At 28.1% G+C, this 15605-nt stretch overlaps 2 protein-coding genes across 2 annotated transcripts; both read right to left on the bottom strand.

Moving 5' to 3' along the window:
- Positions 1–1716: 1716 nt before the first annotated feature.
- Positions 1717–2855, bottom strand: N7506_000019 (ankyrin repeat domain-containing protein; the record flags this gene model as incomplete). The annotated part of the gene is made up of 2 exons (XM_056949315.1): positions 1717–2715; positions 2784–2855. The coding sequence occupies 2 exons, from the start codon at positions 2853–2855 to the stop codon at positions 1717–1719; spliced, it is 1071 nt and encodes a 356-aa protein (XP_056815230.1).
- A 533-nt stretch (positions 2856–3388) lies between these two features.
- Positions 3389–3859, bottom strand: N7506_000018 (uncharacterized protein; the record flags this gene model as incomplete). The annotated part of the gene is made up of 1 exon (XM_056949314.1): positions 3389–3859. One exon carries the CDS (start codon positions 3857–3859, stop codon positions 3389–3391), a length of 471 nt encoding a protein of 156 aa, XP_056815229.1.
- Between the last annotated feature and the right edge of the window lie 11746 nt (positions 3860–15605).

Here is a 15605-nt window from a genome sequence, read left to right as displayed (position 1 = left end):
GTGTATAGAGTTGGGGTAAAAGCTTTAGCGGTTGATGGTTAATTAATAGTGTGCTAAAGGACTTATAATCTTTTGGAAGGTCTATAAGATTGTAGGTAGGAAGAAAAGGAGGCTATTTGGAGAATAGTATTTGTGTGTCTGAAGAGAAAGAAAGAAGAAGAGAGAAGCTATGGAGGAGTGAGAACTAATAGGTAGGAGGGTCACGGTCATGTGATCTACTAATGATAGGAACTCCCTTCTAACAAATCTAATCTTATTAAAAATATTAATATAAATCTTGATTTAATAATTAGTTTTAGATATTAAATTAAAAAAGAGAATAATAAGTTTATATAATATATCTAGCTTAGTATATATCTTTTTTTTATTGAAATTTAATATTACTAATATATATTAGGATTAGTAAAATTAAAAAGTATTTATTAATAGTAAAATTAAAAAGTATTTATTAATAGTAAAAGAAATATAAGATTAAATTCTTAATTTTTATAAATCTTATTTATAATATTTTTATAATCTTTATAATTAATATTAAAATTAAATATCTATTTAATTTAATTTATAATATTTACTATTATTAATATAACTTATTAAATATAAATATTATTAAAGATCTTATATTCTATAATATATATTTAATTAAATAAGATATATAAATAAGATAAAAAAAGAAAAATTAATCTTTTTAAAAACTAATAGAACCTATTAATAAAGATAAAAAAAGAAAGAATAAATTTATGAAGCTTTTAAAAAGATATCTAACTATTATTATTAAATAAAGCTTTATATATATAAAAAAAAATAAAAAGATTATTAAACTATCTCTTCTTTTATAATCCTAATAATAAATAAAGAGAACCTATAAATAAATTAGAAAAGATGATTTTATAAAGTACTAATTAATATTCAGAATTAGTAATATTTTATTAAAACCTCAATCTAATTTTAAATTTCCAATTATTAAATAATCCTAATATCTTTTATTTAATATATAAACAAAATATACAAAAATATAATTAAATTATATATAATTTATATATTTCCTATTTATCTTATTTAACTAACCTATTTTACCCACATAACCCAGCGGATTTCAAAACTGGAACCGTGACCTAATCCGCGGGTCGGATTGGTAACCCGTAAACCCGTTTCTTAGCGGGTTTTGGGTAACCCGTAACGGGTAACCCGCGGGTTGTGTGGAGGTCTAGTCACGGCCCAGCCGGATGGCGCACTGTTTCCCATAGCAAGGCTGATGATAAACTCGGTGCTTCGCCCGACACTGCGAATCTGAATCCCGATGCGATGAACGAGGATTTTGCGGGCGGTTTTGATGTGGAGCCTGATTCTGAGTAGACATTCTTGCCTTGATACCGGATACCTGTTTCCAAAATTCTTGTACAATATTCGATCCCTAGGTGTTGTAGGGCAGTCCTTTCAATGGATGTTAAGATTCAAATCAATGTTCAAATGATATTTCCAAGCCCTCGAGGGGCACATGTATGCATGTGCATGTGCATTTGCCCAGGTGGTTGGTAGTACGTAAGGGAATACGGTTATTCGGTCTAGTCCTAACCTTGGAATTCTCCTATAATCCCTCCCGGTCCTCTACTAATTATTGCTCTCGTAAGACTAGATACTCTTTACAATTACCTTGATAGAATACTGGGTCTTTATATCGAAGAGATAACTATGTAAGTTTCGTCTTCGTTCCAGATTTCAGAGCTCGTCGTCACTCTGCCATGAACCCGGCATCAAAGGCGGCGGGCGCTCAGCCCATTGAAAAAACACACTGACCACAGGCTCCCTGAGCCATGTAAATTCCTCGTGCCAATTCCAAACTAGCTTCCAGTCCTGTGGAAGATTTCCAGTGGAAATGGACTTCAATCGTGGCCCTTTCCCGTCATATGCTAAACTAGCCCAGCGAGCATTCTGAAGTACCCAGCTCTCACCAAATCTCTTCCGCTCCCACCACCCGTATGAGGCGAGGTTTACACCCGCAGCTTGGACATCCTTGAGCCAGAGCAGTAACATGCTCTCGAGCTGACGATTATTCCGTCGGATTTCCCGCTTCTTCACGGGAGTCGGCCATCTCGCGCTCATCAATCCTGCGAACAGTGGGGTGGTCGCTTCCCAGATTTCGTTGCCCTGCCGACTCAGATCCTTAGGACGCAATCCTTTGAGTAGCCAACGAGCAAGCTTTCTCCATTCGGAGGACCTGGTTCTCATGTGTGGTGCGTTTGGCCACCCAGCGACATGATGGAAGTAGATCTTTGAAAACTCGTGAAGCGAGCTCTCGGTAACACCGTTTAATTGGCGTCTTACAGTTTCGGCTTTGGACACTTCGCGAATGAAGATATCCAATATAATTCTGGGGTCAACATACTCCCAGATGATCGACGTGAAGCGTGAGTCAAGAGTGACCAGGGGCGACTCGGCTTTCACCAAGTCCCATAGGTTGGGTACGCTCCAAAGAAAGTGGTGGAGGGAGCTTTTCTTGTAGTAGTCCCTCCTTGGGAGGAATAGGGCGCATGCAGCATCGGATAGGTCGTCATTGGATTTGATAAAGCGGTATACGCTCACGATCTCGCCGACATGGTCGTTGTTTCGACAGAGATAGTACAGTGGTGTGCAGCCGTCGGCACTCGTTTCGTGTATGCTCAGACCCAAGCGCACGAGGTATTTGATTGTGTCAATATCGCCTTTAAAGGCTGCATACTACCACTCCGACGATCTTTTAGCGAGAGTACGATGCCGCAAGTGGTGCTGGTAGACTGATTACTCACGTGTAATAACGTCCATCCGCGCGGATCACGGTCATACAGTGATGCCCTGCGCTCCTTGAAAAGAGGAATCATGGCTAATAGATCACCATCAGAGGCAGCATGAAAGATGTCCGTTTCAAACGGCCTTACTGTCCAGTGCCGAAGGTTGTACGTCCATCCATTGCTGGCTTGTCTAGCGCATATATCCCACACATACCGGGTAAGCCATGCGGGTAGCTGTATTCGAGCGCGGTAGACTAGACAGTGTGAGTGTGAGTGTTAAATTCTTTGTCTCGCCCGACTCACCTTCTTCACCCGCAGGAGTTGCGGTTGAATCTACCATGGAGAAATCCGATGAGTAGCTCCCGAAAGTTGAGTACTTCCAGGGTAGACACGGGTACTCTTTGTTCGGTGCGACCCACCCCTCTGTTTTCTTCTCTTTGCAACTATCATTCCCAATACTCATGCTTGATATTGGATTTGTGCTGTGTGAGGACTGCCCCGGAATGCTAAGGCCCGCATTCGACGCTGTCTGTGTCTGACCGGCAATCAAAGCTGGCTGCTGCCTAGCTAGCGCTCTAGTATAGATTGTTAATCCGAGCTTTGCAAAGTTACAGGAGGAGAACCTACATCGCGTACGTCTGTTGTGCAATGCCTAGAAACTGCATCGCATCCCGTAGGTCATCCTCAAGCCGGCGTATCACTCGCTTCCCAAAAGGATCTCTGACCCTTCCTGTGTTTGCGGTTGGGCCTACTTTATCCATGTCGCGCTGGCGGAAGTCACTCACGAGCACGTCTAACTTGTCCTTCGCATTTTTGCAGTAGCGGATGCTTAGATTAAGGACACTGTTGTCGTTGAAGAATCGCCTGTCGTAGCGGAGCTCCATCTCCAAGTCGTCTAGCACTGACTGGACTAATGTCAGACGATCTAGTAAAGAGTTCACTCGTTCGGGCACTTCATGCAAATCGTTCCATAGTCGCTTGAGGGCTAAAATGTCATTCGCCGCTCCGGAGGTGGTATCGGCTAGACTATTTATCAGCCACGTTGACACAGAGGGTGTTATGGAACATGCCTGCACAATAAAAAATTTGACCATAATTCAAACCAACCTGGAGGCCAGAGTTCGGAGAGTGAAAGGTCGTAGACGCCATAGCTGCGGAGTGCATGTAATATTCGTAGGTTGCTGGGGGGGCATGACTAAATCTGTCAAGTGCTAAGACAACAATCCGAGTATTACTCTCAGCGCGTCAAACCCACTGGACACCTAGGTGAGATCTGATGAAGTTGAGTAGTGCCCAGGTGTGCCTAGTTGAGAACCTGTTGTTAAAACCTTGGAACACATTCAATGTTGCGGGAGTTCGCAGAAGCGATTGTACCTCGAGGCTAAACCACATGCTGCCCAGATGCACACATGCGGGGTAATGACACCCACCTGGACATGTATGTACCAAACAACCAGTTGACACCTGGGCATTTGAAGGGGGAGGATTTTAAAAGAGAAACTGGATTTCTCCATTAAAACTATGTCTAAATGGCTTCACAGGGTCAACTCGAGGCACAGAAATCCAAAGATCGATATTTTGCAAGGTTCCTACGAGGGATATTCATGGATGAATTTCAAAGATCTATATGTAACTTGTGAGCTTGTTATCATCACAACCTTGGAACGAGAGCGTAGCGTGGACTGTGGACTTAAGACACGTCCTTACGTCCTTACAAGGATTCAAATATTCCATTTCAGTTCAATGTTGATAGTAGAAGCTATTGACCGGAACCACGAGTACATATGTAGGTCAGTGACATGATCTCTATCACAAAATGGTACGAAGAAACGAAAAATATTGATTCCAGCGATGCACATGTGGATTCACTGCGCGGTGCAAATTTTAGTACGCTGAAAATTTCGAGTCGGGTCAACATTGGAACATTTGAAACATACTTGGGAGCCCCGGGCCTTTCAAGGGTCATCATCAGAGTCAATGAGAGCCCTTTCGAAAGTCTCCTTCCGACGGTTGGACCTCTCCATTTTCTTTTGGAGTTCATCCAAGCCTTGCATGCAGAACTCGCAAGTCCCACATCTTATGTGCTCATCCGTGCCAACACAATGGGGATTTTCCTTTTGCTTATTGCATGCCTGACTGCCTTTATTGTTGCAGTCGATTGTCCTGAGTGTTTCTCTGTGGCTGGGCTTTCCGCCGCAGCGGTACTTGTGCAGCATGTATTCTTGTCGACACATTGTTCAAATGTTGGACGTGGACTTCTAGTGATCAATGGTACTAGGTAGGAGGTAGTAACGTTGGAACCGAACCCGACAAGGCAACCGCAAAATGCCCCGGTGTAAGTTTTCAAGTTATGTCGAATGAATGGTAACCTTAGCCCGAGTCGCACATAGGGAGTCGGGGGTCATCTTTCAAATACACATGTGTAGGTAATGATGTTTGGACTGGCAGACATGTTGAGCCGCAGGCTTGCACATGTGGACATCTGGAGGGGATGCCCAGGTGGGGGAAGACACGGCATGCCACGTGTACTAGGAGTACTGGTCTTACACGCACAGACACGAACGTATGCAGCTCAAGCAGAGGACTCGGATCTTTGATTTGTCCGTCTTGGGGGATGGCGTGGGGGGGGGCAGTAGGAACGGCAAAATTGAACCCAATGCTCCGCCCAGGTCGTGATGTACGCACATGTGCAGGATTCTACCCAAGACACAAACTGCTTATCTATGTACACATGTGCATCAATTGACTAACAATTTTACCTATATCAGTAATTATTTCAGAGCTGCTTTAAGGATAATATCAACATCTACCTCAAAGCTTCTAGGATTCAACTTCAATAATCAATCTTGATATTCAACCACCCTTCATATTAATTATTTTGGTTCTCGCAATTTATGTAGCTATACCATTCAAGGTCCTTGATATTAGCCCAAAAAAATTTAAAAATAAACCTTTCTTTCAATTTTTATTACTATGGTAAATAAACCTCGGAAGATATCAAATTTTGAAGTATCATCATGCACATGTGGATAGACGGTTTTGAAAGAGCCTCTCTGTCTTTCTGATAGAGAACCTTCAAATGTTAGAACGCGAGCCTGGGTGGCACGGTAGTACTTAGGTACTAGTAGGTACCTACATAGTTAATCGAAAGCCCGGGAACTCTTTCCCCTAATCCCAGCATTGAAGGTTCATATCATCGATAAATTTTTGATCGAAAGTTGCGAGGGGTGCTGGGGTATTAGGAAATGCACGTGACTTTGACCCACAGTGGTTCTTAGGAAGTTAGTGGTTTCTTGGTGATCTGAAAAGTGCGGGTGTTGATCAGTGATCATGAGTGGAAATCAACAATACCTTGCACCTCATGGGAAAGCCCGACGCGGCGAAAACAGTGGAAATATATATCGTAAATCAATATAAGACAGAGATAAAAATAACATATAAGATAAATATTGATCAAAGGGTGGGTATAGGACATTGTTTTGAAAGTGCGAGAAAGATGACACGATTGGATAAACAGACAAAAGCCATTTTTGTTTTATATATAGCAGAAAGAGAGACACGAAGGGGGTAGTAATCTGAGGGTAACCATAAGAGATTGAGTTGATTGTAGATTATCTAAGAATGGTTATTGCTAAGTCTATATCTATACTGCTTAAGAGGGTAGGTAAAAGTGTTAAGTATAGGCGTTATAGTATCCACTAAGCTTATACAAACTAGACCTCGACAAGTCCCATGGGACTTAAAAAATTTTGGTCCCAACTCCTGGTCCCATTAGTCCCATGGGACTAAAGAAAATCTTGGTCCCAAAACCCTGGCACTCTAATGGGACTCCTATATGGTCCCATCAGGTGCACAACTTTACCAAGCACTTCCTATCTAGGATACATAAGCCTGCTAATTAAGTTAATAAATTACTATTTTTTACTACTGTATTACTTTTGTCATATTCAGTATGCAGGAAGCACTTGGAAGTTTTTGACTATAAACTTTTATATCAGGTTACTACCCTTTAAACTAATAAATCTTAAAATAATCTTGATCTTGATTAGCTTATAATATAGTTATTAACTAAAGTTAATATATAATCACCCTCTAAAAACTATATATTATAATTAAAAAGGTTATATAAGAGATTATTATAAGGTGATTATAAAAATATATATTTCTATTAGTAACTTATACTTTATATTTCTTTTAATTATTTTATAATTTATTAATAGATTTAATACTATCAATTCTTATCTGATTTTAATATTTTTAGAATTATAGTATCCTAGTTTAGCTCTTTTAATTTAAGAATATTAATAATATATTATAATTAAATAGGAAATTAATATTAAAAATATTAAATAATTTACTTAAGATCTAGGAGAATCTACTTAATCTTAAAAACCCTTTTTTCAAATAGTTGATAAGATTTCTATAAGATTCTTGTAAGACTTTTATAAGACTTCTATAAGGATTTTATTAATCTATAAGATTATTTAGCTAATTAATATAAACTATTTAAGTCTATTTATATCTATTTATAATATATTATAAATAAAGACTAAAATCTCTAATAAGCTTTATCTAGAGAGAAGTAAATCTTTTATCTTTAATAAAAATAATTATATTAAAGGTAATATAATATTCCTTTCCTTATTCTACTCTTTTAAATCTATTAAATACTTAAATATTATATCTTACTATAATACTTATATAAAAATAAGCTAAAACTTATAAATTATATCTTTAATAATTAGAATTAATTAGCTATCTTCTATTTATAATTTTGATATTAGAGATAACCTCTTTACATCAAATAAATTAATTAATTAATAACTATTCTATACTTTATCTCTATCTAATATCTTTAATACTAATATAAATCTTATATTATCTATCTTTTATTAAATTAACTTATAAAACTAAAAGTATTAGATACTCTAGATAATAATAAATAAAACTAAATTTATTAAATAGTAATGCTATATTATAAGGATATATTCTAAGCTTTCTCTTTATAAAATAAACTTTAATATACGTTATATTTTATCTTTATAGAAGTAATTTAATTAAATAGCTTATTATTAGACTAAAAGACTAATAGTACTTTATTAAAAGTATAGAAAAGTGATTATTTATTTATTATTAATTTTAAATAAATTAAAATCATTAAAGACATACTTAAATAGTTATATATATAAAGCTATAATACAAAATAAGTCAATATAATAATATATTAAAAAATCTCTTAAACTAATAATATATACTATTAATATATTTATTTATTAATTTATATTTACTTTTCTATTCTATATAGTCTATCTATACACTTATTTAAAAAGGATTTAGCTAATAAAGATTCGAATATATCTAAGTTAAATTTATTATAAACTTTTAGCTCTCTTTTTAAATACTAGAATATTAAGATTTCCAAGATCTTATTATAAAGGCTTAACTTATATAACAAATTTTTATTTTACTAATCTTTATAACTATCTAATATTATCTTTACTTAATTATTCAAATAAAATAATAAAAGCTATTTTTTTTTTTCTTATTAATATAAAACTTTTAATCATATTAGATTACTAGATCTTGTTATTTTAATAGATATTTATAATAATTACTAGTTATTTTATTAATTATAAATAAGATTATTATAAGATCTTTCTAGATTTTATATCTATTTATAATTAATATATTAATATCTATTTTACTAAGATCTTATTTAAGGTTTTTTAAAAGTATTAGATTATTAATTAAGTAATTATAATTATTATTAATAATATATCTAATAATAAAATAATAGTTAATAATCTTTGTGAATTAATATAGCGAATAGATCTTTTTTCTTTAATAGAGATTATTTAAGTTTCTTATCTAGTATATATAATTTAACTTAATCTTAAAGATCTATTTAGATTAATAAAAATTAATTTAAGAAATAATTAAACTATAACTATATAGTTAGAAGAAAATAGTAATACTTTATAATAAGTAAAATAATAGAAAAAGATAATCTATATACTAGTAAAGATATATCTATTGTTTTTATTTAGATTCTAAACTAATCTTTTCTATTTTATTAAGTTTGTGTTTTTATTATATTTATTAATATTAGTCTATAATGATAAGATATATTTTTTAGTCTCTAAGATAAAAAGCTAAAACTTATATTAATTTAAGATATATAGATTTAATAGAATTTAATATACTTTATATTTTAATATACTAATTATCTTTAAATTATATTTTAGCAATATTATATAAAGTATTAATAATCTAAATTCTATTTAAATAAAGATAAATAGTAATAGATTAACTATTTACTTTATATTATAAAGTCTTTTTATAAATTTATTATTAGTTTATTAAAGATCAAGATAATAATAATCTATAATATATTTTTAGTTTATAATCAGCTATTTAGCTATTTTAAATAATCTATTATCTATTTTTATTATAAATAAATCTCTTTAAAAATAGTTATACTCTATATTTTTAAAGCTGGAATATAAAAGTTATCTATATATTATAAATTAATAAAAGAAGCTTATAATAGTTTATATACTATTAAGATAATTTTTATACTATAATATAAACTAAAATTCTTTTAAATAATAGAATAATAAGACTAGATTAAATTTAAAAGTGATTTTTCTACTTCTAATAAATAGCTTTTATTAATAGGCGATAGCTAGGTTTCCGTTATAATAGTCTAGTACAATAGCGATATCATAATATATTTACTAATCTTTACACATATATAATATAATTATTAATAGCTATAGCTATTTAAAATTACAAAAAATCTTATCATTATAACTCTATTGTCATTCAAATCACCTTATATTTTAATAACCTATTCACTACTCTTAACCCCTAATTTTAGTCTAATTATATAGTCTATATCTATTAAAAATATATTCCTATCTCTTAATATATCTAAAATCTCCTCTCCTTTTATTAAATTATTTACTAATAGTTATAAGCTCTATATTAATCTAATAAATAAAAAGCTTAAATCCATCAAAATATAAACTATACAATTTAAATTAAACCTTCCTGTTTTCTCTACTAATATCTATTACTTTAAGAATATCTCTAAGCTTTAAAAGAAGTCTAATTAAATAAACTAGTAGATTAAGTTTCTAGATATTTTGAATACATAAAATAACGTATTTAAAGGTATTATATTAGATATTATTAGTCTTTTTATATAGCCACGTTTTATATCTATTAATAATAATATCTTTAAATACAAATACTTCCTTAAAAAGATAACCAAACCTTAACTTATTAATTTTAACAATTTTAAAAAGGATATTAATACTCTAATTATATCTAGTCTTAGTAAAGTTTAAGAATCCTTAGATAAAATTAATAATAAGGTTTAAAATAGTTTCTAGTAAAATTAAAATATTTAGATTATTATTTATTCCTAAATTATAAATTACCCTAATATCTATATAAATACTAATATTAAATTAGCGATTTTAATATATAATATATCTTTTAAAGTCTTTATTATCTTTAAGAAACTTTATAGATAGAGATTATTCTAGATAATTATATAGAGATTTAGGATATAGAATAAGTTTTGTTATAAGGATAATAATATTATTAGCTTTATAAATAAATTCTAAAAAGTACTTTTCTTATCTAATAATTATAAGTGAAAAAGCTTTAAGAGAGATACAAATAGATAGTAAAAATAATACTTATCTAGTTTCTTAACTACATTGATCTAAATAGATTACTAAAATATAAAGATAATATTAAGAGAAAGCTATAATAGCTATTTTATCTATTTTAACTATATCTATAAATATTAAAACTATATTAAATTATTTATCTATAATACCTCTACCTAGTTATATTCTTCTATAAGTTGTTATTAATATCTCTAATAGAGAACCAATATATAATATATAATATCTATCTAAAAAAAAAGTAGTATTTATTTTATTAAGATATCACTATTTAACTACTTTTATTTTAATCTCTTTATATAGAATCTACTATATAATAGTTAATCTACTGTCTTTTATAATTTTGTAATATCTAAAAGAGCATATAAAAATAGATATTAATATTATCTTAATATTACTAAAGAACTCTATATTTCTATAATTCTTAATAAAGATAAATCTTTTAAACTAGAGTTTAAAGATCCTAGTTATATCTTATATATCTACAAATAAGTTATAACTTATTTTAAATATAATAAATAACTTATTATTATAAAAAAGGAGTTAAAATATTATAATAAAAATAATATCTAGTATATTATTAGTTATTAAAAAGATTAGAAATAGTCTTTTATCTTTTATTAGATTTAGATAATTAAATATAATAGTATCTATAAAGCTTATATAGTCTACTATAACTTTAATTAGATTAAAAATATCAACTTTTATAAACTTTATATTATTGTTTTAAAGCTTATATTATTTAAAGTCTTCATAACTATTATAACTAAAAATAAATGGTCTCTTTATCATATTAATATTATTACTATATTTTTAAATATAAAAATAAAGAAGTCTATTTATATTAAACTTCCTAAAAAAGAGTATAAGCGATTCTCTGAGATAATAGATCTACTTCTTTAGAATATAAATAGCCTAAAATAGATATCTTGTAAATAGTATCTATTTCTTTATAACGTTCTAATTAAAATAGGATTTATTATATTAGAATCAGACTAGTCTATCTTTATTAAATTTATTAAAGATAGCCTTATTTATATCTTGATCTATATTGATAACTTATTTATCACTTTCTTGACTAAATAGCTTATTATATAATTTAAAACTAAACTTGTAAAGTATTTTGATCTTACTAATAAGGGAGAAGTCAAGTGGCTTTTAGAAATAGATATCATTTATTGTCTAGAAAGGATTTATCTTTTTTAAAAGGACTACATTGTTAAAACCCTATTAAAATTTAGTCTATATAAGCTAAATAATGTCTATATGTTAATGAATAAAAGGATGATTCTTATCACGAATCTAGCTGAAGTTCTTACATCTAAAACTAACGTTAAATGATTCTAGAAGTAGATTAAAACTTTTATCTAGTTAATAGTATCTATCTGTCCTAATATCTTATTTCCTATTATTAAATTAACTCGTTTTATAACTAATCTAGACGAATAATATTAGGCTATTCTTAAATAGGTCTTCTATTATTTATAAGGCTTAAAAGATCTATATATTTTCTTTGTAAACAAGTAGTACTATCTAGTTAAAAACCTTACTACTATTTACAATATTAAGAATTGAATACGTGATATATTTAATCTCGAATTAGTAGATCTTAATCCTATCCTTAAATATTAAGATTTAAAGCTTATTAGATATTCTAATATTAACTAGTCTAGCCTTTATTCTAAGAGTGTCCTCTCTACGTCTAATTTTATCTTTATATTTAATAGAGGACCTATTTTCTAGACCTTTAAGAAACAGCTCTATATTACAATCTTAACCACTAAATCTAAATATATTGCGTAGGCTTTTACAACTTAGAAAGCTATCTAGCTTACTTGTCTACTTACTAAGCTTTGTATATAGATTTTTAAATCTATTAAAATTATAATAGATAATAATAGAGCTATTATACTTACTAAAAATCTTATTTTTTATATAAATATAAAATACATCTTTATACGATTTTATAAGATTTAAGAAGAAGTTAAAACTAGTAATATTATCTTTATAAAGATCTCTATATAGATAGCTTTACTAAACCCCTTACCTATATCCTATTTTAATATTAGATAATCATATTTAATTTAAGGAAGCTTTTTAATAATATACTTTATACAAATACAGTTTTTATAACTCTTAATACTATAGATTATTATATTAATACTTTATTAATAAAAAATACTATTATTTATACCTTTTCGCCTAATTCCTCGTCTACATAAGAAGAAATCGCTTCTTCCTCCTCTCTCTAGAAAGGATTTCTTAACAATTAAGTACCTCTTTATAAAACTATCTTTATTTTCTAATCGAGATATTATCTAACACTATATACTCTATTTATATAATCTATTTTATCTTATTTATTAGATCACTCTTTACTTATTCTCTAGACCCTAGATATACTTTTTATTTTACCCCTTTACCCTTTCTTATCTATAAACTTAATGATATTATATTATATTTTCTTACGTTATTACTAGCTTTATAGAGGGCTCTTTTTTAAAGAGATAGATAGATAATCTTATAAAAGATATTAGAAGGGAGTTCTTATTATTAGTAGATCATATGACTATAACCCTCCTGCCTATTAATTCTCGCTCCTCCATAACTTCTCTCTTCTTCTTTCTTTCTCTTCAGACACACAAATACTATTCTCTAAATAGGCTCCTTTTCTTCCTGCCTATAATCTTATAGACCTTCCAAGAAGATTAAATAAATATCTTTTCTAGTCTCTTTTATAACTATTATTAATATAATATAAAAAGAATTTAAAAGTTTTTTTAATATTACTTAAAATAATTAATCCTATTTTCTATCTAACTATTAAAAAACTAGAGTTTATACTATAAAATAAAAATAATTATAATTATAAATAAATCATTATAAATCTTTTTAATATTATAGTAATAATCTCTAAGTTTCTATTTAGAAGTTTTTAAAACTTTAAATATTATTTTCTTTTAAAGAACTTTCTTTTTTTAAAGCTAATTAATTGATTTCTCTAAATAATTAAAAAGTATATTATAGATATTAAATATAAAATAAATAGTGATATCTTTTAACTTTAAAAGTATAGTTATAAATTTAAAAAAAGTTATATAATCTATAATAGATAATTAATCTAATACTAATATTCTTAATTAAATATAAAATTAATAAGATTCTTTTAAAGATAATATTAATTAAAAATTAATTAAAGTTTTTTTATATAATATAATATTAGAAATATTGAATTCTATTAGATATATATATCCTAAATAAGAATAAGTTTTAATAAATTAAATTATAATTTAAAAAATTGTTTTTAATATTATAAACTACTATTTATATAAATAATAAGCTTTTAGATCTAAAAGATATATTAATATATAATTTAGAATTAGATTTTAGAATCTAAATCTTTTTAAATATATTAATAATATCACTTTTTTAATCTTAAGAATAAATAGTACTATCTTATTTCTAGACTTTTTTAATTATATTATTATTAAAAATAGTCTTTATCTTTTTAAAAAGATTTTTTAGATTTAGTTAGATCATATATATAAGATATAGAATATAAATAACTATAATATTATTATCTAATTTAAAAAGTTTAATATAATCTTAAAGCTTTTTTAAAAGTTTAATATTATTAGATATATTATTAGTTATTATTATAAATAATTAATTTATTAACTTATATTTTTAAAGAATATCTATTATTATTATATTTAAATTTATATTAATATATAATCTAAAAATAGATTTAAAGTTAAATAAGATCTTTTAGTACTTCTAGTTTTAATTTAGAAAATAGATAGTAATAGTTATAAATATATCTATAAATAAAGAAATCTAGTAATTAAAAATAAGAAATACTTTAATTTTTATTAAAAAAGATTTTTGTCAAGAAATAACAGGACTATGACTCGAACCCATGACCTTGGGACCAGATCCCTACACAAGAAGAGACAGGAGCCCAACATATCTACCTCAGGCAACACCCCCATTTACATAGATCCTACTAACTCTCGCTCTCTCCCTCTCCTTTCTTCCTCAATTCTATTATCGTCGTTTCTTAGACCATAAAAATAATCTTTTTCTTTTATACTTTACCTACCTAATATAATAATAGAACTTACCTTAACTTTCTATACTTAATAGTAAATATCTACAAATACCTATTTTAGTACTAATCGAATAACTAATTAGAAGACTTCACTAAAATAGATTAGACTAGACTAGACTAGATTAACTAGAAATATATTAAATTAACGAGATACCTCTACCAATCTAGCTAAGAAAAAAGATATATAAGAAGAAAAAAATATATATAAAAAGATCTCTTTTATTTTTAGATCACTTATCTTAAGTCCAATCTCTAAGCATAAATATATCAAAGATTATCTAGATAGAGATATAAAAAATCATTTAAAGAAACTCTTAAAAAATAAATATATTATAAAGCTAATTAAAATATATATATAAATAGCAAACAAATATAAGATTAGCTAAATTATATTATAAGAAAAACAAGATAAAATAGATAGACTCTATATTATTATAAATCGTATAAATAATATAATTAATAAAAAACGAATTATTCAATTAGCTTATAAGATAAAGATTATTTAATTTCAAATCAAGATCTAATATCTAATAGAATAACAAACTAGCAATATATTAATTATAAAAACTACTTCTCACAAAACTTAAAAAATATTAAATCTTTCTATACTTAACAATAAAAAGATAATCTACTTTAAGTACTAAGCTATTAAAATCTACTAAAAACTCAAGATTAATATTAACTACTATCTAATCTTATTTATCTATAAGATTTATATAACTAGCTACTATAAAGATAAGACTTATCTTTATCTTAAAAAATAACTAGACTCTAAGTTCAAGAAATTATATATAGACTTTAACGATATAATTATTTATCTAAAGACCGTTTTCTATAATTTAAATTATTATATTAAAGCTTTTACTATTTACTATACTTTATAAATAAAATCTAAAAACTCCTTTATTAATTTTATTACTAATTATCTATAGCTAGTAGAAAAAACTAAGATTATTAAAATAAATTATAAGAAAGATCTCTTTATTAAACTTCTATCCTTATTTTAAAACTTAATAATAAGCTTAATTA

The sequence above is a fragment of the Penicillium brevicompactum genome, assembly GCF_028827555.1.
Source record: "Penicillium brevicompactum strain IBT 35665 chromosome Unknown utg000001l_segment0_segment0, whole genome shotgun sequence".
NCBI lineage: Eukaryota > Fungi > Ascomycota > Eurotiomycetes > Eurotiales > Aspergillaceae > Penicillium > Penicillium brevicompactum.
This window is presented reverse-complemented; position numbering and strand designations above follow the sequence as displayed.